Source organism: Melospiza georgiana, chromosome 22 (assembly GCF_028018845.1).
Source record: "Melospiza georgiana isolate bMelGeo1 chromosome 22, bMelGeo1.pri, whole genome shotgun sequence".
Classification (NCBI taxonomy): Eukaryota; Metazoa; Chordata; class Aves; order Passeriformes; family Passerellidae; genus Melospiza; species Melospiza georgiana.
The window spans coordinates 6,988,216-7,013,982 of NC_080451.1; the positions used below are offsets into that span (position 1 = coordinate 6,988,216).

The 25,767-nt window shown below is 40.3% G+C and overlaps 1 protein-coding gene across 1 annotated transcript; it reads right to left on the reverse strand.

Annotated features, from left to right (window-relative positions):
• Positions 1-5,235: 5,235 nt before the first annotated feature.
• On the reverse strand, positions 5,236-18,971 carry LRRC38 (leucine rich repeat containing 38). The gene is made up of 2 exons (XM_058039355.1): positions 18,220-18,971; positions 5,236-5,768 (listed from the first exon to the last, which is right to left on the reverse strand). The coding sequence occupies exons 1-2, from the start codon at positions 18,845-18,847 to the stop codon at positions 5,515-5,517; spliced, it is 882 nt and encodes a 293-aa protein (XP_057895338.1). The 5' UTR covers positions 18,848-18,971; the 3' UTR covers positions 5,236-5,514.
• Positions 18,972-25,767: the final 6,796 nt, after the last annotated feature.

The window sequence follows — 25,767 nt, forward strand, 5'->3', positions numbered from 1 at the left end:
TTTACATTAATTTGATTGTTTAAATAAGCCATTCTAGACTGGAAAATCCCTGAAGCAGCTTTTACTTCCAATTTTTGTTTTAAAGAGAACTTGTTTTTTTGAGATGGGAACAATTTGCACTCACCACATGATACCACTCTCAGAAACATGATTTAGAATGGGGTTTTGAGGATTTCCTACCTCAAGCTGGAAAGAAATACCTGATAATGTATTTCTATACATGATACATTTCTATATTATTTTAATACATTTCAAATATTTCTATGTATTTCTAACACTCTCCTGTCACCTTTTACTAAACTCCTGAGGTGACTAAATATAATGACATTTAGGAATTGTGATAGGAAGAAATAAGTGAAACTATTAACAGAACATTAATTTTTCCTGTGAAGACAGACACTCTCTTCTTCCCACAGCGGAAGGACAAGCCCAGTTTTTGCCATTTCCCTGTATTTTGTATTTCTCTGAATTTTAGCTGTCAGAGTGCAGTGGGTCACTCTCTGCTCCTTGGCTGAGGTAGAGAAGCACTGTGGTCCCCTGTGGAACCTTCCAGAGCCACCCTTTGACATATTTTACATAAAATAAAAATATTTTACATATTTTTTACAGCATTTCTATGCTGTAAAACCTGACCCGTGAATGTTCATATCCGAGAGGAGCTGCCTCAGAAAGATGGTGGCTCACCAAGGATGAAATGCTGGGTTTGGACAGTTGCTTTAGGGGATCTTTATTTTAATTAAAAAATTTTCAAATAAAAATAATAAGTAAAATAATTAAAATAAAAATAATAATTAAGTAATAATAATCTAATAAAATAATAATAGAATTTTAATAAATTCATACAATAAAATAATAAAAATATAAGAATATGATAATAAAATATTATAATATAGATATTATTGAATATAATAAATAATAATATAAGCTATTTCATAATAATGCATATAATATAATAAATATGTAATATAATAATAGAAAATAAAATAATGAAAATATAAATAATACTATAATGAAAATATAATAATATAAATATTACTAAATATATTAAATAATAATATATTCTGTTTTATAATAAGACATATTAAAAATATAATATAATAAATATAAAAATATAATACTAGAAAACAAAATAAAAACATGAATAATAAAATAATAGTTAAAATAGAAATAATAATTTAATATTAATTACAAAATAATAATAAAGTAGAAATAATAAAAAATTAATAAAATGTTTACATTTTAATTTAATTAAAATTAAATAAATAATAATTTAATATTAATTAGAAATAATAATAAAGTAGGAATAATAAAAATTTTAAATAAAATTTTACTACGTTTTGTGGATTAGGGCTTTTTAAAACCCGTGTGAACACTTCTAAAAGTCAGACTGTCTCAATGACATCATGCAGATTTGCTTTTTTGCCCAGGTTTTGGCTGCTCACACGTACCAAGCTCCAGCATTTCATCAAGGAGACATGTCTGCAGGCAATGTGGCAGCTGCTCCCTGGCTCCTGGAGCTGCAAGGCTTTATTTGGGTCATGCAGAGATCTTTGCTTCCCCTTGAAGCAGGTAAAATGTCTGCTTGCTTCTGACAAGTGAGAGAGAGCACCAGGAGAGTGGTGAAGCTATTTTAGAAGGGAAATTGTAAATGAAGAGCTTTGCACAGAACATTTCTAATCACCTACAGGCAGTGCTGCTGGAGTGAGGGAAAGCTAAATTCAGCTCTCACTTGGCACCAGTGAAACTCCTCTGATCTAATGTGGGTCACTGCAGCCTGAGCAGGGAGTGCAGCCTCACCACATCCCCATCACAGAAATGTCCCTGCACAGGAACTCCCCGTGCCCCAAAACCTGGAGAGGGGATCTGTGGCATTCACATTGTCTGGAAAATCCCTTTGCCCAGGATTTTCCTCCTGGGAAGCTGAGAAGCCTCAGAGAAAAGGAAAACAATTCTTATCTCATTTGCTTCTCCTGTGTTGTGCTCACATGTGGAATGTGTTTGGAGATTGTTTACCCACAGGTGATTATTTCATTGGTTTCATGTGAATTGTGTTGACTCAATGGCCAGTTGGGGCCAAGCTGTGTCAGGGCTCTGGAAAGAGTCACAAGTTTTCATTGTTATCTTTTTAACATTCTGTAAGTATCCTTTCTTTAGTACACTATAGTATTCTTTAATATAATATAGTATCATAAAATAATAAATTAGCCTTCTGAGAACATGGAGTCAGATGCATCATTCCTTCCTTCACCCTGCAAATACAATATGGATTAACTTTGTGTTACACCTTTGGGAGCTAAATCTGCAAGTTCAGTACAGCCCTCAGGCCACTCTCTGTTGATCAAACTGGATTTCAAGGTTTTGTAGGGGATCATCATGGTGATCACCAGTTCTGGCAATATTCCAACAGGAGGGGGTTTTGCTCTCAAGATTCCATAAAATTAGAAAAATCCCAGTTAGAACTAAATCCAAGTTCTGTCTCACTTATTAGCAATTAGAATTAAACAAAATCAATATTAATAGTTGGCCACTGCTAGTGCTTACAATGGACCAATATTACTAACTGGAGGTGTTCAATAGCTCTGAAATGTACATTACTTACAGGGAAAACCAGAATTTAAAAATACCATCAAAGTTTCTCATCCAGAAAAAACCCTACACTGCAAAATCCCTTTGGTGTGATGGAGTATCCAGAATAGCAGCTTCCCAAATAAAGCTTTGCCAAGCCCTGCTCTCCAGCTTCTGCTGAGTTGTGTGGGTGTCAGCTTGGTGTGCTGACATCCCAAACAGAACCAGAGCTTGCAGGACTTTGTGTTGGATTCAACAAAAAGCTACAAACCATAAACAAATTTACATTTCCATCTGAGGCACCACAGCAGGGTGAGGTGAACCTGCAAATGAGAGCAGAGCCCAGCCAAAATTGCTGAGTTTGATCCATGACCTCTGTAAATTACTGGTGACACAAAGCCAGGAATTCATGACCAAGGGCAGATGTTTGCTGAAACATCCACTGGGGACTCCCTGGCAAGTTTGGTAGGACAAATCATTTTGCTGAGGGGTTGTGAGTTTTGAGTCCATAAAAAGTGTGACCCAGTTTCCTTTTCCATGACTGAACAATTTGCACAGCTCTAAATATAAAACTGTTGGTAACAGATCTGTGTTTGTGGGAAAGGCTGAGGAGCTGCACTGGGCAACTTGTGCTCCCAACCACCCCTCAAAACCTCCCTTGGAAAAGGTGAATCAGGCACAGGTTTTGTCCTTTTTTATTCCCTTTTGTCCTTTTTCATTCCTTTTTGTCCTTTTTCATTCCCACGTACAAATAAACATCAAAACCCAGGTTGAAATTATAAATATATTTGTGTTGTTAATAATCATGGCACTACACAGTGAAAATCATGTAATTCCATTTTTTCTTGAAGGAATTGTATTAGAATAAGACAGCATTGATAGAGAATAGCCTCTCACTGTCCTGCTTAATTCTGTCTGGGTGTTTTTTCAGAAGTAACAATCCTATAAACCAATGGGGAAGGAGTGCATTGAATGAACTGAGACTCTCTCCTGGCTGTGACCCCAGCGTGGAGCACACCCAGAGCAGCCCTGGCAGCCAAGGGGGAACTGCAGAGCTCCGGGGCAGCCCCACTGCAGCAGGACAGACGGACAGGGCTGATCCCAGGGACAGACGGACAGGGCAGAACCCAGAGACAGCCCCCAGGACAGACGGACAGGCCAGATTCCCAGGACAGCTGGACAGGGATGATCTCCAGGACAAACAGACAGAGATGATCCCAGGGACAGCTGGACAGAGCAGATCCTAGGACAGATGGACAGGGCTGATCCCAGGGACAGCCCCCAGGACAGACAGACAGGGCTGATTCCCAGGACAGCCAGACAGGGATGATCTCCAGGACAAACGGACACAGCTGATCCCCAGGACAGAGGGACAGGGCTGATCCCAGGGACAGCCGGACAGAGCAGATCCCAGGACAGACAGACAGACAGGGCAGACCCCAGCACGCCCCCAGGGCAGAGCTCTCTCCCTGCAGCCCCAAATCTCCTCAGAGGGATCAGCGTTGCTGTGCTGGTCAGGTCCTAGAGCTGAGGCACGGACAGACAGACAGACAGACAGACAGACAGACTGTGGTTCTCTGAAGGTTTTCCAGCTGATCCCTGCTGGGGGGATCCCCAGGAGTGCTGATGGACGCTGGCACCCCCGAGCACACAGGGTGGCTCCCTCCTTCTGAGCAAGGCAGTATTTTGAACAAAGAGTGCTTTTCAAAAGAAATAATAGCATTTACAGTCATTAAATAAATGCTACTTTTTATCAGCTCTAATTATTTTATAATAGCACACAGTCCTTAGCTTGCTTATCACTATTGTTCATTACTTCAAGCCCTCACAGCTACTCTAGATAACAATTTAAATACACAGAGCTTTAAAAAAATATTTCCATTTCAAATGTTTTAAAAATATACTTATCCTAAAAAGCTGTCCAGCACTATTCCAAAAATCTCTTGTAATAAATGTCTTTTTAAATTTTAACAAAAATATCTACCATCATATAGAAGAGCTCAAGTTTTGACAGATCTATAATACAGTCAGAAATAGGTTGGGCCAGATTTCACTTTTGTTTATAGAGTTGCCAATTTGGATCATGGTGTTCATCTCATTTGGGTTATTCCAGTATAACCAGGAGCAGAATATAGCCCTTAGTGCTTTAAAATAGCTAAATGGACTGGATGCTGCAACAGCTACTGGGGAGGGAAATCCTTTACTTCACTGCATCTAAAAATGCAAAAGGATATTAAATTTAGGATTTGTGCCACGACCAAAGAAGTGCCAGGCATCTGCAGTGGATGACTCAGATCCACAATCATATTCACTTACAGAAATATTTTTTTTTTTTTTTTGCTGAATGGTGCCTGCAATTGCTGTCATTAAATGGAGGGTGAATGTTTCTGGAGAACTTTTCTAGGGGGAAAATGCCAACTTTCTTCTTATGCTTTCCACAATTCTAGGAATCCTTTTAATTGCATTTTGTGTGAGTTTCAGTAGAATCTCCCAGTACTTAGATCTAGGAAGGATACTATTTTGAATTGCTTCTGTATTTTCAACCTGAACCAGGTCCATTCATCCAGTCATTTCCAAGGTGTATCTAGAACGAGCTTCAAGCACTGATGAGAATCTGCATTTCAACAGGACAATCTGGAAACTCATATTTTAAAATATTGGAACTTTTTTTTTTTGGCTTTTCCCCTCTCTTTTCCTTCAATCTTCAAGCTTCAATGCAGTGTTTGGTTAAGGACCATGGAAATCAGCCTGGTGTGATTGCAGCACATGTGCAAGAGGAGGTGACAGTCCCAGGTCTGCCATTCCTGCCCGTGACCAGCAGAAGAGATCCTTACACATTGTGAGTTTAAACCATGTTTAAAGCTTTCACTCTACTTTTTTATCCTCATGGACTTTGGCTGATGATCTGGTAACTGATAAACCAAGGAAAATTAAGGATTTTGATTGAGTTCAGTCCTCAGAGTCGTCTTCATCTTCATCATCATCCTTGCTGGGAGCACACCTTTGGAAGCAGTGCACCAGGGTGGCCAGGAAGAAGCTGGAGAGGATGGCAGCAATGGACACAGCCACCCCAGAGAAGATGATGATGAAAAGGTCTGTCAAGGACAAACTGAATTTGCATTCACTGAAGCTGACCTCAGATAACTCATTCAGGAAGATCCTTCTGTTCTCCACGGGCAGGGAGCACTGGATTTCATGGAGACCTGCAAGGAGGAGGAAAGGGAAACAAATCAGCAGAGTATTGATTAATTCTTCCATTCTGGGTCAGAGATTGAATGGCTGGAGAAAAGTTTTAGGGTTAATTCCAGGTTTATGACATTGTACAATATTCAGGGGAAAATGGAACAAAACCTGTCACTATCCAAAAGCCATTACACAGCCCCTTTGAGCAGCTCCTGGAAATTAAGTTATTTCATCTGCAGCCTTCCAGGGATCAGGTGTATCCAGGACCATGTTTTGGAGGAATTAAAAAAGTGAATGTTGACACTTAGATGCATCTAAACCTGGAGATCTGATAGCAATTCCCAGCTACTCCATCTGAACACAAACTCTGCCTCCAAAACAGGGTAAGAAGGATACTGAGGTTCCTTTCACACCCTTCTACGTTACATTTTTTCCATGTAGTTCCAAACTAGAGTTGGTTTGGGGTTTTGTTTTTTTTTTGTGGTCAAACAAGAGTTTGTGTTTAATGGATGCTTGTTTGTCTGTGACCTGCCTCCTGCTTTTCTCTCTGGCTGCCCTGAGGCCGTGCAGAATGACAGATATTGTTCCTCCCTGCATTACTGGAGAGTGCCAAGAGCTGGGCTCTTTGTAGTGAGAGTGAAACCCCCAGATTTAAGAAGTGATGAGAACACATTTGGGTCCTGGATAGTAAAAGCACACAGGTCACTGCATGTGCCCAGCTCCCTCTTCACGGGGGAACATCAGGAGAGGGATTCCAGGGCTGGAATGGAGTGAATTAAGGCAAGGCAGCTTTTGTCTCACTATTAAGGACATGAACACGAAAGGGAAATGCAAGAATTGTGTGATAATGACAGGAGATCTGCTGCTGAGTTACCTGATCCCCTCCTCTCTCCTGACGATCCAGGGTGCTCTCTCTGGTTTGGGCTCTGCCTGGCTGTGCATGCACACAGAACGTGGCATTTCCATCCCCAGGTGTGCTACAGAGCCACGATGTCACTTAAACAAGGAATGGTGACAAAGATTCCCTCTGCAATTGTAATCACAGCTTTCCTGTGGCTGCACAGCTGTGTGTGTGTTATTTTACTGCTAAACCTCGGGTTGGTGGTGCTGCCCTGGCTGATTGTCTGGATCCAGCCCAGCCCAGCTGTTGTGTTGATTTGAGAAGGAGTTTTAAGTTAATTCCACTGTGGAACCAATTATCACTCTGACCTACTTGCCCTTGTAATGACGATTATATTAAATTTTGATCCCTAAAAGCCATCCTGTGTCTGTCGTGTTTGCCTAAATTTCTGTGGCTTTCCTCCATTTGTTTTATTTCCCTCTTTCTCCTGCTGCTCTGACTGGGAACGTCCTGAGAGCTGCCCAGCACCAGCCTGGCCAGGGCCCAGTGTGTTTTGGTGTTCCTGAGCACTGGCCATGCACAGCAGATGGGGAGCAAGCACAACTGTGGCCACATTTCACAGGGCAGGGAGGGAAGGGAATGTTGGTCAGTCCTGTTGGCTGGATGTTTCTCTTTGCTGAATCGTGACACTCTGAAAAACCCAGCACAGCCAAACAGAATCTTCTCTTTGGACTCCAAAGAGAATTTGGAACAGACAGTTCATTTGGAGCAGCCAGCAGCAAGAACAGCAGTTCTACCTCTGGTGGTACAAGGAGTTTCTCCTTCCAAAGCTGATGCAGTGCTTGTTGCACCAGAGCTGCCAACTCTTCACCTGAAAACACCGTCACTGCAGGTAACACACCTGCTAAAGGTGAGAACTGGACAAACCATTTCATCTGCTTCCTTCATAGACACAGCCCTGGCTTTCCATCATTTACATTTAGGTTGTTCTTGTGACACAAATCCTGAGAACTGATGCTCTGCACCCTATCTGTCCTGTCCCATTGGTGCCACCAATAGATCCATCTCTGTTCTTCCCTTGGGCTGGAAGATTCCAGGGCATTAAACTCCCTCTGCATGGGCAAGGAGCTAAATAATGGTTTCTAGAAGGGGATCAGTGTTAATTATGGAGTGTAGGTTTTGCCTTTGTGTGACTCTGTTGCATCTAGGCTGGCTCAATCAAACCCCTGTCCCCACACACAACTTCTAGAGAACAGGAGATGCCATTTAACTTTACAGCTCTGCTTTCTCGTACTTTCACTTGAATGATATTAATTTTCATAATTTGTTTGTGGAGGTTTCCTGTATTTTATTTTTTAATATTTATTCTGTAGAATCTATTGTTTTGAAAGACCAGCCAGGATTCTTGTGAAGGGCATCTCAACCCTGTCCCCACACACCACTTCTAGAGGACAAGAGATGCCATGTAACCTCAGGGCTCTGCTTTCTCACACTTTTACTTCAATGGTATTAATTTTTATAATTTGTTTGTGGGGGTTTCCTATATTTTTTTAAATTATTTATTCTGTAGAATTTATCCTTTTAAAAATCAGCCAGAATTCTTGTGAAGGGCATCTCAAAGCAGTTTGGTATTTAGTGCTTGGCTGCAGCAAGAGGGCCTTTGATGACAGTTATATATATCCACCTCATTGCTCCCACAACATATTCAAGGAGTTGCTTCTTCATACCAAACAAAACTGTAAATGCAATAACAAGTGTGAGTGTGCTATAAATACACAGCCTGGGTTATTTTGGTCAGGGCCATCCCATTATCTGTGATGATTCCAGCTGTCCCAAGGACAATGTCACACACCCTGTATCCTTCTGCTATGCCATCAAAAGAAGATGCATTGCTCTGGTGCTGATTATTTGAAATACCAGGCAAGGCAGAGGTGTTGGATTTTTCACAGGCCTATCTCAATTCTGGGAAAATAAAGATGAAAATACAGGTATTTTCATTATATATATATATTTCATTATATATACCCTGAGGAATAGATTGTCTAAGTAACATGGGAAGTGTGAAAATGCTGGAATTCCAGAACCACAATGTTAAAAGGAGAGATGGGTTTTTAAAAATAAGGAAAAAGAAGTATGTTCATAAAGAAGTGATGCAGGTGGAGTTATTTCAATGAAATTCCCAAATAGGTTTCAGAACAATATGACTTTGAACACCTTATATTAGAGGAGTGCAACTCCACCGAGTCCAGCACTTAAACCCTGCCAATAAATCACAGGCAATTAGGCTGCTGCTAGATCCTAAAAACCACTTTTCTGTTCAGGACTATGCCCAGGCTGAAATCTTTCCCTGTATAACTGAACCTCCTAGAAAATGGAAGCAGCCCAAAACCAGTCTGCATGCAAATAATGAACAATTTCCTTGAAATTACTGAAAAGAGACAAATGAGGCTTTAATGCCTCAAAGATATAACTGGACTGGTCTCACCATCTGAAAATCCCCACAAAAACCCAGAGACCCTGTTTAATCTGAAACTGGGTATTTGCAGCCATAATCCAGCCACGTTTCTCCCAGGTTCTTGTGCTCAGGAGTTTTTAAACCATGGAGTGTCACTGTCACATTTTCTGGAAAAATCCCCTTGTCCAGGATTTCTCTCCTGGGAAGCTGAGAAGCCTCAGAGGAAAAGGAAAACAATAATTACCTCATTTGATTCTCCTGTGTTTTGCTGCTTTGGAGTGTGTTTGGAGACTGTTTATCCAACAGGTGAATTGTTTTGACTTATTGGCCAATCAAGGTCAGGCTGTGTCAGACTCTGGGGAGTCACAAGTTTTTTTTTTAATATGTTTTAACCTTCTGTCTGTATCCTTTCTGTATTCTTTAGTATCGATATAATATAATATAATATAATATAATATAATATAATATAATATAATATAATATAATATAATATAATATAATATAATATAATATAATATAATATAATATAATATAAATTTTATATATAGTATAATATATAGTATTATAGTAATAATATATATAATATAGTAATAATATATTAGTAATAATATACAGTATATATACTATACTATAGTATATATATGAATTATATTATACTGTAGATAACATTATATTATATTATATTATATTATATTATATTATATTATATTATATTATATTATATTATATTATATTATATTATATTATATTATATTATATTATATTATATTATATTATATTATATTATATTATATTATTATAACAAAATAATAAATTAGCCTTCTGAGAACATGGAGTCAGATTCATCATTTCCTCTCTTTTTTGGGGGACCCTGCAAATACCACAATGAAGTGCACTGGCACTGCCTGCTCCTGCCTGTGCCAGGGGTTTTCCCTGGATGTATTCCCTGGATATATTTCCCTTCTGCCTTACTGCACTGTGAGTTTGGGCTCATTCTCCTCCAGCTAAGGACAAGCATCAAGGGCATCACTTTCTCCAGGTCCACTTGACCCTGTTTTGAAAGACTCCTGGTGCCTTTCTGTCTCTGCTTATTTCTAATCCCTATGCTAAATATATTTTTGACTGGAGAACTTCTGGAATTCATTATCATTTCAATGTTATGGTCTGTCTGTTAGCAGGCAGAGATTGCCCAGCTGTAATTTTGGATGCTGTGTTTAAAAAAAAAACAGGGGAAAAAGGAGGAAAAAAAAGAAGAAGCTTCAATTCTTTTGGGGTATTTTAGAGTTCCCAAAAAGCAGGTGTCAGGACAAAGCACTTCCTACCATTCAGCAATGGACAGCAGGGTGAGAAAATGCAAAGGCACACTGAGACATGCACTGGGATGTGTGGAAATACATCCACAGAAATACCTGAAACCATAAATGTTTGAATGAGCTGCATGCACACATGCTCACTACTATGGATATAAATATAAGAGCTCTACAATAGGCTTTTTATTTTAGAGTAAAATTGGTATTTGCCCTTTTGGGTGGAATTTAGCTGTTCCCTCGTGTTGCTGAATGTAGTTGACACAGATTTGAAATGTTTAAATGTGGCATGTTGTTTCTTGTGTGGTATTTTGCTCCCAGCTATGGTTTGCCTTAGTGTCCCTAAACACTGTCACAAATGTATTAATAAGCAATGAGGGAGGCATTGCCTCTGAAGTGAGATGAGATTTCATTGAAAATAGCCTTGAGCCATCAGAACAGTAAAGCTTAAAAAACTTGAAGCCTAGATTTAGGTCCCTAAATAAAACTTTTATGGCCATGTGCCCTAAAGATTTGCAGAACAGCTTTAGCAGTTTTTCTCAATGCCTAAATACAAAGTTCAACGTCAGGTGTTCACATCTGCAAATGCTGTCCTCACTTCTTCAAATCTGTGAAACATGGAAACACTCCAAAGAACCTTAGGATGGAAGAAACAGAGTGAAAAGCCAGTGGCAGTCAGATCATTTTACTGAAAATGTCTGGGAGATCAAATTATATATTTATATATGTATATATAGAAACAGATTTGATGCGCTTGTTAAGGAATATAATTTCTGTGAGGGGTTTCTGCTTGAGAGGGATAAAAGCTGCTGAATGTGTGAAATGTCTTAGGGCTTTGAGTTCCCTTGCAGACACACAGATCTTGTGTTCTGTCCTGGTGGTGTGGGAGCATTGCATGATGCTGGGGGAGAGCTGAGGCTGCCATGGACAGAACAGCCTGTCCTCCCCAGCTCACAGCTTCTATATTGGTACATGCACTGAAGGAGCCTTCTCTCCACTGCAGATGAACAAATAAGCGCTAATAAAGACTGATAAGTCAAGAGGATTTGTAAAACTCTCAGTTTCCTGGCTGTTGGTTCAAATGTTAAGCAGGACCTGTCCTTTCGTGTCATTATGATGCTTTGTTTTGAAGAAAATACTTAATATTTTCTATAAAGTCATTAAAGGCATGGATTAGTGGAATGAGAGATTGTTTAATTTGTAGAATAAGTTATGCAATAGATTGGAATGGGATCACAGAAAGAGCCAAGAAGCAAGAGATGGTAACCTCATGACATGGAATGTCAGAACAAGCTCAGAAAAATCCTTCCTTTCTCCTGGGTCTGGAAGGGTCTGGAGGGAAACTCCTGTGAGGGGCAGCTGAGGGAGCTGGGGGGGCTCAGCCTGGAGCAAAGGAGGCTCAGGGGGCCCTTGTGTCTCTGCACAGCTCCTGACAGGAGGGGACAGCCCCAGGTCGGGCTGTGCTCCAGGGAACAGGGACAGGAGGAGAGGGAACGGCCTCAGGCTGGGCCAGGGCAGGCTCAGGGTGGGCACCAGGAGGGATTTCCCCAGGTAAAAGTTGCTCAGGCCTTGGCAGGGGCTGCCCAGGGAGGTTTGGAGGTTTTCCCATCCCTGCAGGTCTCCCAGGAAGGGCTGGAGGTGGCACTCAGGGCTGGGGACAAGGTGGGGACATTGGGCACAGGTTGGACTCAGTGGCCTTAGAGGTCCTTCCCAACCTCAGTGATTATATTTTGTGATTCTCGCTTCACTGATTCACTTCTGAATCTCTTTTTTAGGACTGAATTCAGTGTGAATTTCCTGCTCACAGCCTTACTGTCACCTGCTCTTTTCTTTTTCCTACCTCCTCTTCCTGCCATCCTTCTCCCCTGTTTTTTGCTTTATCTGGAAATTTGCCACTCCACCAGAATTTACTTCTCCATCCATCCCAAAGAGGTCTTGAAAACCACAGAAGCCTTTCAGGTAGCTAAACAGCATCTGTGTCACTAAAACCCTCTTGGAATACCTTAAAATTGTGTAGTCCTTGCTCAGAGTTTCCAAAATGGAGCAAGAGTTGATCAAATGAGCCCTGAGCACCAGTTCTCACCTCAGCTTTGGCCACTTCAATTTCAGATATTCAGAGCCTCTATTTTATTTATCACAGCACAAATCTATTTGGAATTCTGTCTCTGGCTACTTCTGAACCCGTTTTTCAAATCTTCCTGGAAATACAAATGTGCAAAGGCTACCCATAAAAATGCTCAGTCTAAACCTTTGCTAAAAGTCTTTCTAATACTGTTTGTATAGAGAGCAGCAGAATTTTTAATTCTTGCAATGGGCAATAGGGAACTTTAATATCTAAACAAATTAATTAATTCATCCCAGAAACTGTAGACAAGTTCCCAAACATAAGGGGAAGAAAGGAAGTAAAAAGCAAAATGAGGGCAAGATGACAGAAAGGAGACACTACAGTCACACTCCAAGGAAGTTCTTGGCTAAGTTCTAATTAAAAGTATGTTAAAAATACTTTAGTCATTAGCAAACAAGGTCACAGCTGCCCAAAGCATGTTCACAGAAAATAAAGATCAGCAACAGAAATGTCAACAAAGCCCTTCAATGTGGCCATTGCAGATTACTTGTATTGCTTTGTTACAGGCATTTATCTGAATACAGTCCCTTCATCCTGATGGGATCCTCAGAGAGATTCAAGAAATGTCTTTTGCTCTAATTTTAAACAAGAAGTTCAGCAAAAATTTATTCCATCAAAGCCCTTTGTGTTTAAACACTTAAATGGAAGGTTCATAACCCTCTGTTCTGTCATTTACACCAGTGACAATTTTATGGTGGCTCAGCCCTGGGTTTCAAACAGCATTACTGAAAGGACTAGGTTGAAGATGAGGAAATAAAGAAAAGTGCAATTTTAGCCAAGATAAATGGGATGAGCAACAAGCTCTGAAAGCAGAAGAAAGCCTGGCCAATGTGAGAAGTTGCTGAGTGTATTTTTGTAGACTAACTTAGGTCTTCTTTCTTTTTTCTGTGAGTTTTCATGGCCCCATGGAGTAAAACCTTCTATGAAAGTTTTCATACTTTTCTTTGTAGGGATAAAGATCTTACAGCAACTCCTCTATTAAAAAAATAAATCCCAAAATCTTAATATCCATACTCCTGCTGATAGGAAGACTTTGATATGTTCCATTTGCCTCCCTATGCCATTCAGGTGTAACAAATGCCTACAAAACCAAACATCCTTCTACAGAAAATCTTTATAAATGTTGTATTTAACCATTGTGACCATCAGCAAACACTTTGTCTTCTCCAGGGAAAATAACTTTTCTATTTTTTTCCACTTATCATCATTCCACTGCTCTTCACAGTTCCTTTGCCTTCTTTGTACTATGCTCCTTCATTTGTTTTAAATCAATTACTAACCAAATCAGAGGGGGAAATTGGAGTTTTGTTTTGCAGCATGAAGAAAATGCTGGATTTAATATCTCTTTATGCTAAAAAGTATGTGTTTGCTGTTTTAAAGTGCTAGGTTTAATCACAAAATTTATAGTGCTGGTTTTTTAACAAATTTAAAATTCTGCCCGCAAAATTTAGTTATTAAATTTAATTAATTTAATTAATAAAATAAATTTAATTCTGCCTGCAAATTTACCAGGATGAGGGCATCATCTCGGGAGGGTATCCACTTAATTCCAGTTAAGCCTTTATTTAAAATTTAGGTTAGATGAATAAATGCTGAAATCTGTAAAATTATTGAAATCCCAGCTGTTTGTGTGCAGCAACAGGTTGGATGAGCAGAGGCAGCTCAGCTGGGCAGAGCCTTTCCAGCCTTTTCCAGGCAGGTCAGCAGAAGTCAGGACTTTACAAGCTATTTCTGGTCCTGTGCCAGCAGGAAAATGGAGCCTCCTGCAAAACTAATGAGCTGAAGCAAAGCTTTTGTTCTCATCACTGAGTCCTCCAGAAACCTTAATTACAGAGGGACAGAGCTTCAGGATCAATTATCCAGATTTCAGCTCACAGAGACAAAACTCCCCTTTTTAAATCAGCTTGGTGTTTCTTTTGTAGCAGCCAAGGGCAGCTTGGGCTGATGGGGAATATTTCAGCTGCTCAGGGACTCCCTCAGATAGACACATTCTACCACTTCAGGTGTAATTTTGTGAAAAGATATAACATAACATAACATAACATAACATAACATAACATAACATAACATAACATAATATTTATATGGCTCTACACAGATATTTACTATACGTATTACTATTGTATTTATTGTATTGATAGATATTTACTATTGTATTGATTGTATTGTATTGATAGATATTTACTATTGTATTGATTAGTAGTGCTGTATTCACATTTTAATAGTATGGTAACCGTAGTTTTGTAGTTAAAATGTAACTTTTGTGGTTAAAATAATTTAACTCTGACTTTCCAAAAGTTGTTTTGCAAGGCATGCAACTGTGGCCGTGTATTTCAAAAAGTCATTGAGGCAATCTTTCTTTTTTGAGGTTGCAGTCACCTTTGTGAGGAATGTTTTGGGGCTTTATTAAAGGAGGCAGTTGTCACTGTCACATTTTCTGAAAAATCCCTTTGCCAGGATTTCGTCTCCTGGGAAGCTGAGAAGCCTCAGAAAAGAACTAAAACAATAATTATCTGATTGCTTCTCCCTGTTTTGCTGCTTTGGAATGTGGTCTGGAGATCGTTTACCAACAGGTGCAGGTTTGATTGGTTTCAGGTGAATTGTTTTAACTTAATGACCAATCACCATCAGCTGTGTCAGACTCTGAGGAGCCAGTCAGGAGTTTTTATTATTCATTTTTGTTAAGCCTTCTGTCTATATCCTTTCTGTACTCTTTGGTATAGTTTAGCATAGTGTAATAGAATGTAATAGAATGTAATAGAATGTAATATAATATAATATATCAGCCTTCTGAGGACATGGAGTCAGATTCTCATCTCTCACCTCATCCTGGGGACCCTCACAAACTCAGCAGACCCTGAGTGGTTTTGTGTAGCAGCTCACAAGGAAGCTCTGCTGCTTTTCTGCATCCCTGCACATGGCTGGGTGCTCACTCCAGGCAACAAATCCAAATCCTTGCAGGACAGCTCTGACCAAATCAACCACTTGAATATTTGCTCCTTCCCAAATCAAGTCCCAGTTAAAGTTTGGAAGATCTGGATAAGCAATTTTTCAGCTGTTTGGCCAAAACACGACCATGGATGAGGGAGAACCACTCTGAGCTGGGGAGGCACTGAAAATGGGAGAGCTGCAGGAAAGCTCACTCACTTGGGATGCCCAGACATAAATTCAGATACACTCTAAAACACTGAGGGGGCAGCAGAGGAAGAGGAAGGACAGACTGAAACTGAGCAGATCTCAGTCAGGATCAAGGGGAACAGCCTGGAAGTTCAGTAAAAGCCTGTAGAAAGTGAGCTGCTGCATGAACACATACACGTTAACATCAGAGACAGGCAAATACTTGATTCCAATTGGGCAAACTTAAACTAGAGCATCGGGAAAGGTGGGATAACAGGTTTGGTTTAGAAAGAATCCAGATCAAAGTTTCACTGGCATAGAAAGGAAAAAAAGAACATTTTTTCCTCAAATCACTTCTTCTTTAAAACAGCTGACCTGCAGCTAAGAATATTCAGGGCAGTAGACGAGTGTACTAGAAAGACACTCCCCAAGGTCACAAGCATGGGACCTTATTTAAGATAGAGGGTATTGGGCTTTTTTATTTGTTGCTTTTTATTCTTTATTTGTTGCTTTGTTATTATGTTATTTTTATGTAATATTATTGTATTTTTTTTTTGGTTTTAAGTTATTGGGTTTTTTAAAATGTAGTTTTTGTGTTATAGGAAAAAATATGGTTTTGTTGATGGTTATGTAAGAAAAGTTTAGTAAAAAGTTATTTTATAATTTTTTTCATTTAGGATTTTTTAATATTTTTATTTGTTTATATTATTACTATATTTGTTTATTTTCTTCTATTTATGTTTCATTTTGTTTGTATTAAGGAGGACTAGTGTTTCGTAAAGTTTTTATTGTTTTAGAACAGGGTTAAAATCTTGGGATTTGTTTAGAATTTTTATGGTTGTTGGGTATTTTTTTACTATATTTTTTTTTTTGGTTGGCTGTGTTGTTAGTATATGATATTAAATTTTAAGGTGGTATAAATACAGGTACACTTGCACTTAAGTATAAGTTTATAATTCATATAAGTATATACTTTCACAAACATGGGAAGAACCTGTATAACTGAGCCTGGAGTGCCAGGACACAGGAGAACACCTTCAAACTGACAGGGAGTAGGTTTAGGATATATATTAGGTGGGATATGAGGAAAAAATCCTTCCCTGTGAGAGGAATAGCAGATTTGTCTTTACAAACCAGTTGTGGGGCTGCTGGTAGATTAAACCAGCATTGGGAGATAAAAGAAACAATGGGAAGGATTTCACTGATTGATGAATGGGAAAAGATATTTGCTTTTACAAATAAACTTTAGGTTTGCTGATTGATGAAATTAGACATTGAAAGATGAAAGGAACAATGGGGAGAACCTCTAAATTCCATAAGAATTAAAAATGAAAAGGGAGGGTTGTACATTAGAGGGAAATCTTTGGGATCAGGCATTCTGGGAAGTCTGAACCTCTCAAGTACCTCAGAAATGGGGAAAGAGAGAAGGGAAATGTGGCTGGGAAATTGGGATAAAAAGGAGGGTGAGTCCTCCAAAAATTGGAGAGACCCCAGGGGAATGCCCCATGGCCTCTCCCTTTATTGGAATAAAGCCAAAGGACTCCTCTGCCTCCTTTTTGGACATAAACCTCTGGCGATTGTAAATTGATTTTCCTGACACCTGTGCGGGTGGGCAGGCCCTGGCAGAGCAGCTGTGGCTGCCCCGTCCCTGGAAGGGTTCCAGCCTTGGCTGGGTGGGTTTGGAGCACCCTGGGATTGTGGAAATTGTCCCCTGTGTGCCCTCCCAGAGCTCCCTGCTCCCAGCACTCTGCCTTTGGCAGCAGCTGGGGCTGCTCAGTGCAGGGGGTGATGCCCTGGTGCTCGTTGGGAGACAGGGACTGTGAGATGATCTCCTGCTAAAGCAGGATTAGGAGAGGCTTTGGGCTCTGGTGGGACATGTGGAGCAAGAGTCTGGATTCTCCAGACATGGCAGTCTTAACACTTTTATTTTTCCCCCCTGTGCCTTTCTAAAAATGACTGGCTCAAATACCAGGATTATATATATTGCATTTTGGGGCGTTCTAAAGGCACTTGAATTTATTTCTCATATTGGAAGCAGTGCTCTTTTAATGAAAAGAGCCCAAATGGAGATGCTGGAGTGTTTCAAACACAGAGCCCAAATGCAGATGCTGAAGTGTTTTAAACACAGAGCATCACAACTAAATACTTCCAGGAAGGGGCTGATGATCACAGTTGCATAAAATGGGGATTTAACTCTTTTGTAGCAGCTGCATAACTGATCAGTAAAATGAGAGGAGAAACAGTTTTCCTAAGGAGCTGGCACAGGATATTTAGCTGCTGAAAGGGCTTATTGTAGAAAATATATTTACCAGAGAGAAAATGAAGTCTGGAAGAGAACCAGCTCTGGGCTGAATGGATTTGAAAAGCCTCTTTCACTGCCTAGGCAAGTTTAGACTGTAAATCAAAATTATAAGGGCTTAATTTTTAAATTTTTAAATTTTAAATTTTATTTCCTAAGTGGGAGGAGGACCTGCTGCTAAAAGAAGCCAACATGAATTTCAGGGGCTCATTTGTTGAGAGCATGCAACGACAGCCTGGGCAAAGTGCAGGCACACAGACAATGGGAGCAGGAACCCTCCTGCCCTGCCAGGCACACACAGACACTCTGAAACCCACGGAGCTTTACCTTTCTGCAGCTTGGATGCATTGTCCTGGATCCAGCTGAAGAGGTTGGCAAAGTCACAGTCGCACACCCAGGGGTTGCCCTCCAAGCGGATGGTCCTCAGCGAGGGCAGAGCTTCCAGGGCTGCCACGTTCAGGCTCTGCAAGTTGTTGTCATTCAATTCTAGCACCTGCAGCTGGTCCAGGTTCTCAAAAGCAGCCTCGTCCACATCCACCAGGTTGTTGTTCCCAAGGCTCAGTTTGATCAGTTTCTCTGCTGATCTGAATGTCCCGGCGTCGAGCTGGGTTAAATTATTGTAGCTCAAGTCTAAATACACCAGTTTGGTAGAACTGCTAAAAGTGCCCTCTTCTAAAGAGGTGAGCGAGTTATTCCTGAAGTCCAAATAGACCAGATCTCCATAAAATATAAAGAAATCAGCTGGTATTGCCTGAATGTTGTTATCAGCTATCAGAAGTTTCCGTACATCCAATGGGAAGGGGTTGGGAACACTTGGGAGTCCTTGATCCCGGCAGTCTATGGTGTGGTAGTCCATACAGCTACAAACAGCAGGGCAGAGATGAGCCCCGGGCAGGAGAAGCAGGCAGGCAAAGGCAGCAAAAGGCAGGAGGCAGGAAGGGAAGCATGGCAACATCGTCAGGGATCTGGAGGCTGTGATGAGCAGCACTTCAGGAGAAAGACATTTTGCTGGGCTGCACAGGAGTGCCTGGTACTTATGTGTGTGTGTGTGTGCCTGATTGTATCCAGGAGATCACATATCATCACAGATCCGATAGCAGCAGGCTGGAGGGGGAGGGAGGAGGGAGGGAGGGAGGCAAATGTGAGGATTTACACTGCCAGGATATTGTGATGCTGTACAGGGTGAGCAGAGCGATGATTGGGCGCAGGGAGGATGTTTCAAAGGACTCCCTTGCTTTTGTGAGCTAAAAAAAGCCCTGAGCCTGTTTGAATATTTGCTGTCTATTCCAGCAAAGGGGAAATCACACCTGATCCTGTGACTCTGACAGCAACAGCTTCTGCTTAAAAAGCCCCTCAGGTAAAAATCCCCGATGAGAGATGAGATCACTCGCTGTGATTCTCAGCAGGAGCCTCCATCAAGGTGAGGGTGAAATTCAAGTGAGGTCAGGCAGCTCCTGGATGTCTGCTGAGGTCACTTATTGTACAAAATGAGAGAAAATGAAGTCTGGAAGAAACTGAGGGCAGGTTTCCCTTTATTTGTAAAACAGGGAGCAGAAGGGGGCAGCCCAAAACCAGGGAGCTCTGCTCTGTGCTGTTTCTGGGTTCCTCAGCTGTCAGAGCAAGCCTAACAGCTTGAATTTCCTGCTCACATTATCTAAATATGACTCAATATCTTTTAACCAAGAAGAATAACCTGCAGCAGCAACAAGGTCTCCAAAGTGAGGGGATTTTCCTTCCTTTTAATGACCCAAAAATCCACTTTCTACTGCAGCACCAGTAATGTCTGTTGGGCCACATGAAAGTGCAAAATGTGGATCAAATCTTTAGCTGGTTAAAATTGAATGGGTTTTCTTCGTTTTCAGGGGGTTGAAATATTTGACAGTCAGTCTGTCTGTCCTGTGGGACCGCAGAATGATCCTGCAACAAGGCAAATCTCTGTTTTCCTGACATCCTCAAACCCACACCCACAAAGGCAAATCCTCAGCCAGGTACACACTCAATTTTTAACTCCATCCCTCCCTCTTCATGCAGGGTGTGCAAGCAGAGAGCCTGGGGTCACAGCTGTGTGCTGTGATGGAAGATTTTTCTAGATGATATTTGGGTATCCTGATGTGAAGAGCACAAAGTCAAACACTTTCAGCAAGCTCATTCTTAGGTCAAAGAGAGGCCAGAAATTTTAATTTAAGGTCATATTTTATAACTGGATTCTGAGTATTTTTCATCCAGAATAGGGGATAAAAATTTCCTTCTCAGACAGACATTCCTCCAAGATCCCTGAACCCAAAGCAGCATCCCTCACCTCTCCTTTGGTGTGTACCTAAAACACTGAACAGGGAACAAAGAGGGAGCCACGCTGCTCTCAGCAGCAGCACTGACAGAAAAAGATGAAATGGGCACAGATTGGAAACCATCTGAACACAAGGAAACTCTTCTCTGGCTGTGAGGGTGGCCAGGCTTCCCACACAGGCTGAATTTCACCACAGAACCCAGCTGGGGACAGCCCTGGGCAAACTTGCTCTGGCTCTGCTTGAGCAGGGCACTGCACAAATTGAGTTCCAGAGGTCCCTTCCAACCCCAGCATTTCCCTGCTCTGCTCTTGGGAAAGGAATATCTCAAGGTTTCTGCCTTTGAGTGCCTCTCTCACATTTTGCAACACACCTTGTTTCTAATTCATGGGTTTTTTAGCTAAACCACCTTGAAACTGCCTCCGGATCCCTCCCATAAAGACACAGCCTGTTCCATAATTTCATGTCTTATATTACTTTGAAAACATCACCCAGAAAGAAATGGGCACAGCTGCCCCTATAAACCACCAGGGTAAAACCCAAATAAATTCCTGAGGTGATTATTTAAAGTATTTACCTTTAAATTACAGAGGAAGTGGCAGTTTGACAGGCTACCTCCAATTAGAAAAACCCAAATATGCCAAATAACTCTTGGGAGGGGGTGAGGATTCATTGAATTGGCATCACCAAGTAACTGCAACTGGTGGTTTTCATGCAGAACTGATGATTTTTATATTGCAAACAATTGCTTCTCTGCAATCTACTGGTTTTCTGCCCTAATTTAACAAGGCTTTAGGTCAGAAATAAAGATATTTTTAACACGGGAAAGCAGAACTGATTTGATGTCTTTTGCAATGTAGTTTTATATGGATAGATCCAGCTCTTTATTAAGTGCAGGTATTTGTATTTATTCCCAGGATTTCAGGGGCTCCTCCTCTGCAGACCCCCCCCTTTTTCTTTTACCAACTGCACAGAATCAGGATGTGACATTTTCATTTCCAAGATGCCTCAGCCTTCACAGATGGGAGACTGCAGACAATAAGGCAGAATTTGTGAAAGTTCCAAGAACATGCCTGTGGCAGGGGTGGAAAAGGACTCTCAGCTTCCCTAAGAATTCCAGCAGCCCTTGCTAAAACTTCCACTCCTTTCTGCAGAGAGCTCTTCCTTTTGCTCAGCTGCTCACCTGCATCCCTCACTGGCACCCCTGGATCCAAGTGTGGTGATTGCTGTCCCCAGGATGAGGGAAGAGATGAAATTGGCTCCATGTTCTTAGAAGGCTGATTATATTATATTATATTATATTATATTATATTATATTATATTATATTATATTATATTATATTATATTATATTATATTATATTATATTATATTATATTATATTATATTATATTATATTACATTACATTACATTACATTACATTACATTACATTACATTACATTACATTACATTACATTACATTATATTATATTATATTATATTATATTATATTATATTATATTATATTATATTATCTGTACTAAAACTGTACTAAAAGAATAGAAAGGCTTAACAAGAATGATAATAAAAGCTGGTGATTGACTCCTCAGAGTCTGACACAGCTGATGGTGATGGGTCATTAAATTAAATAATTCACATGGACCCAATCAAACAATCACTTACCACATTCTAAAGTAGCCCGTAATTATTATTATAATTCTTTATAATATTATAAGGAATTATATGTTATATTTATTTTCTGAGGCTTCTCAGCTTCTCAGGAGAAAAAATCCTGGCAAAGGGATTTTTCAGAAAATATCACAGTGACATCCAGCCATGGGCTGATGCATTTCCATGCTGTCTTTGGTTTCTTCCTGACCCATCTTTTTCTGTGCAACATTTCCTGTTTAATTTTGTCTTTTTATCTTCTGCTTATTTCTGTTTCTCAGCTGTTTCCCTCACAGCACAGAAATCCTTTTGAATCTTTTGGAAGCTTCGTTCACTTGCCAAACATTTTGTGCAGTTTGGACAGGCAGGAAGAAAGCACAGCTTTCTACTTAAAAAATATCAAAGTTTTATTTTTAAAAATGGTTTATTTGCAATCAATCAGTGGCAGTAACCTGGGGTTTGGCTGTGATGTGCTGAGTGCACAGCACCCTCTTGTGCCCTCAATTGTGGGCATCCACAACTGCTCTGCTCCCCTCTGGTGAGCTGCTAACAAGTTTTACCATATTCCTACAGTTTGCCTGTCTCTCAGGTTCTTTTCCTCCTCTTCCTGTTAAAGGAACCCCAATCAAAAATAAAATACACGAATCGGGGTTCTTATGGATTCAACTCACACTGTGGTAAAACACAAAATTGCACCAGTAGTGTCAGAAATAAAGGGTTTTTATAATCTGTGCTTCTTCAGTGCTCCCAAGCAAAGCCCCACAGCTTTTCCACCTTCTTTCACACTTCCAATACTACATTTTAGTTCATACAGGTTTGAAAAAGCACAAATTTCCCAATTGGGAACTGATGCCCAACAAAAACCCCAAATATTCTTCTTCCACAAAGGTGGGACCCCTCATTGATGAGATTTTGACTATCAGCTGATTTATTTGTGATTCTGCCTCCCAGGCTCCCCCAAAGGGACAGAATGGTTTTGAAAACTGTAGATCAGGGTAACAATTCCAGTTCCAGTTCTAGCTGCAGAGGATTTTGTTTGGAATCCCTGTGTGGAGAACAAACAAGGGAAATCAGTCTCTCTCCACATCTCCCAGTAGCAGGAGCTGGATAGCCACAGCAGTAGGCAGGCTTTGGACTAAAAACAGTGATATGGGTTTCCATTCTTTAATTTTTTATTCAGGATACTACCAGGAGAAACCTTGACAATAAAGGCAGTGACAAGGCACCGGATCCTCAGTGTGCTTGCAGTACTGAAAGAAACTAAGAGAAAAAACATTTGCTCCTGACAGAGCTTCCATCTTCCAGAGCTCCCCTTAAAAGTGCTCAAAACTTCCCCAAATAATTTAAGTAAATTTTTTTTAATTTTTATTTTTAAAATTTCCTGAAGGGCTTTTAGTCTGCTTTGGTAAGGGAATTTCACAAAGACATTCTCTGCAATGCCTTCTGTGGCTCTATTTATTAAAGTTATATGTGGTAGAAGCTATTCACAATTAATTAAAATTAGGAATTAAAGGAATTAAAAACAGACTGGATCCTCTAAATCTTTGTTGTAATGCAGAGAAAACAACCCCAAGACAGTCATTAGTGCTCCCTTCTCTTCTCCCTTCTGCATTCTTGCTGCCTGCACTCCATGGATTTAAATATGCAGAAAGCATGTTTGTGTCAGTGGGAATTCCAAGCATCAGCTGAGAGGCAGAAATAATGGAAATAATTATCACACCCTTCTCTGTTGCTCTTTACCATAAAAATACTTCAAAAAAAAATATAATTATGTCCTTTACCATAAAAATACTTCATAAAAAATATAATTATGTTCTTAAAGGATCAGTAAGTAAAGGAGCTGAAAAGAAAGAGCAATCACTGTGCAGACACACGTGAAGGATTCAGGTCTCAGCCAGTAAATCCTTCCTTAAAAAGAGACTTGCACTGAAAACTGCCCATCCTCATGCACATTTTTGAGCAGCTAATTGAGCATATTTTTCCATGAAGGAAGTTATTATTCCAGGCTTATGCTTCATTGAGTTAAGGCACATGTCACAGCCAGGCTGCAGCACCAGGTGCACAGAGTGATGGCAAAGGGATTTATTTCCTCCTCATTATCAGACATATATATTTATTTCCTCCTCATTTTCAGACATCACAAGGTGGGCCTGAGTGATCAACAGCTTCTCAATCAATTCAGCAAGCACTGAAACCAAGCAGCATCTCTGAACAGAAATCCCATTTTTATTCAGCTCTTTATCATTTTGGCTTCTGTGTTGCTTTTTTTTTTGTTTCTAGAGAAAAATTTTCCCCTGCTCTGAAATGATGGCAAAGGGATTTCCTCCTCATTATCAGACATCACAAAGTGTCCTGGGCATCACTGCTTGAGCCTGAGTGACCAACATTATCTTAATCAATTCAGCAAGCACTGAAACCAAGTGCTCAGCAGCATCTCTGAACAGAAATCTCATTTTTATTCAGCTCTTTACCATTTTGGCTTCAGTATTGGGTTTTTTTCTCTTAAGAAAAATTTTCCCCTGCTCTGAAATGATGGCAAAAGGTGTTCCACCCTGTTATCAGATATCACAAGGTGTCCTGGGCACCACTGCTCGAGCCTGAGTGACCAACAATATCTAATCAATTCAGAAAGCACTGAAACCAAGTGCTCAGCAGCATCTCTGAACAGAAATCCCATTTTTATTCAGCTCTTTACCATTTGGCTTCTGTGTTGCTTTATTTTTTCTCTTGAGAAAAATTTTCCCCTGCTCTGCCTGGGCAGTTTTATGGATGCAGCCAAGGGACACCTCTGGGCAGTTTTCCCCTCTGATCTTACATCTAAAAAGGACTGAAAAAGCAAAAGTCTTAACATTTATGAGATGATGGAAACTGTGAGCTGAAGCTTTGTGTTACACCTGCCCAGCCCCTCTCTGCTGCTGCTGCTGCTGCTGCTGGGAGGGAAATTGCATCAAAATTCATCAACGTGGCAGCAGCAATGATTGAATTTGAAAACTTCAGACACTGCAGTTCAGCAGGCAAGTGAGACCAGCCCAAACCCATCAAAAGATTTCCATCATCTGCCCCAGACAGCCTGTCCTACACAGACATGTGGGCACTCCCTCAGTGCAAAGCATTTACAGTCACTAAATGCGGCCACAAGAGGGGAAATAGTGTGAATTATATTTCCTTTTCCCCTCAGGAATGAGTTTGTAGCCAGCTGTTGTAGTCTACCCTGCTTGCCCTCTGTGTAGTTTATGAACTGGTCCAGAATTACAAGAGATTTAAGCAAATTAAAGGCAATTAGAAGCCCTAAAATACTGACAGAGAGATGCTCATGTTTATCCACTGATACTGATGTATGCAATGAAATGAAATAAAAGGTGGTATCAGGATTCCACTCAAATCACAGAATCACAGATTTATCTCGGCTGGAAAAGACCTTTGAGATTATATTTATTTGGTCAGATTCACCAGTGGGTCCATCAAGATCTGAAAAACCTCATGGAGATAAGAGATCCAAGATTTTCTAAAAGCTCAAGAGTTTCCATAATAAAAATTATGTAAGAAATCCAACACAGGATTTCTTGAGGAAAATTTATGAAAGTCAGAGGCTTTAAAGCAGCAGCTGGAGCTGAACACAAATGCTCATATCTGAACTTGTTTCAACCTGCACCTTTCCCAACCTCTCACCTTCGAGTGAAGCTGAAGAGAGAAGGAAGTTTGAGCAAATTCTCAATGCCTCAAGACACCACAATGCTTAATCCAGCTCTGATGCAAGGCTTAATAATGAGACTGGATTTTTTAACCCATGATTGCCATTATAAACACGGTCTATTTGATTCAAAATACAGGAAATTATTAATTCTTGTGAATGATTTTCCTTATGATCCTTATCTCCAGCCCTGCTGGAGCAACAACTGCTGAACACCCCCAGAAATGAGCAGAGGGCAGAGCATCACAAAG

Bases quoted from the DNA above. Each gene is read 5' to 3' on its own strand.
- LRRC38 (XM_058039355.1), bottom strand. From the start codon at position 18,847: ATGTTGCCATGCTTCCCTTCCTGCCTCCTGCCTTTTGCTGCCTTTGCC. The intron at 5,769-18,219 runs GTAAAGCTCCGT...TCCTCCTTGCAG, and splicing joins TGCATCCAAGCTGCAGAAAG to GTCTCCATGAAATCCAGTGC.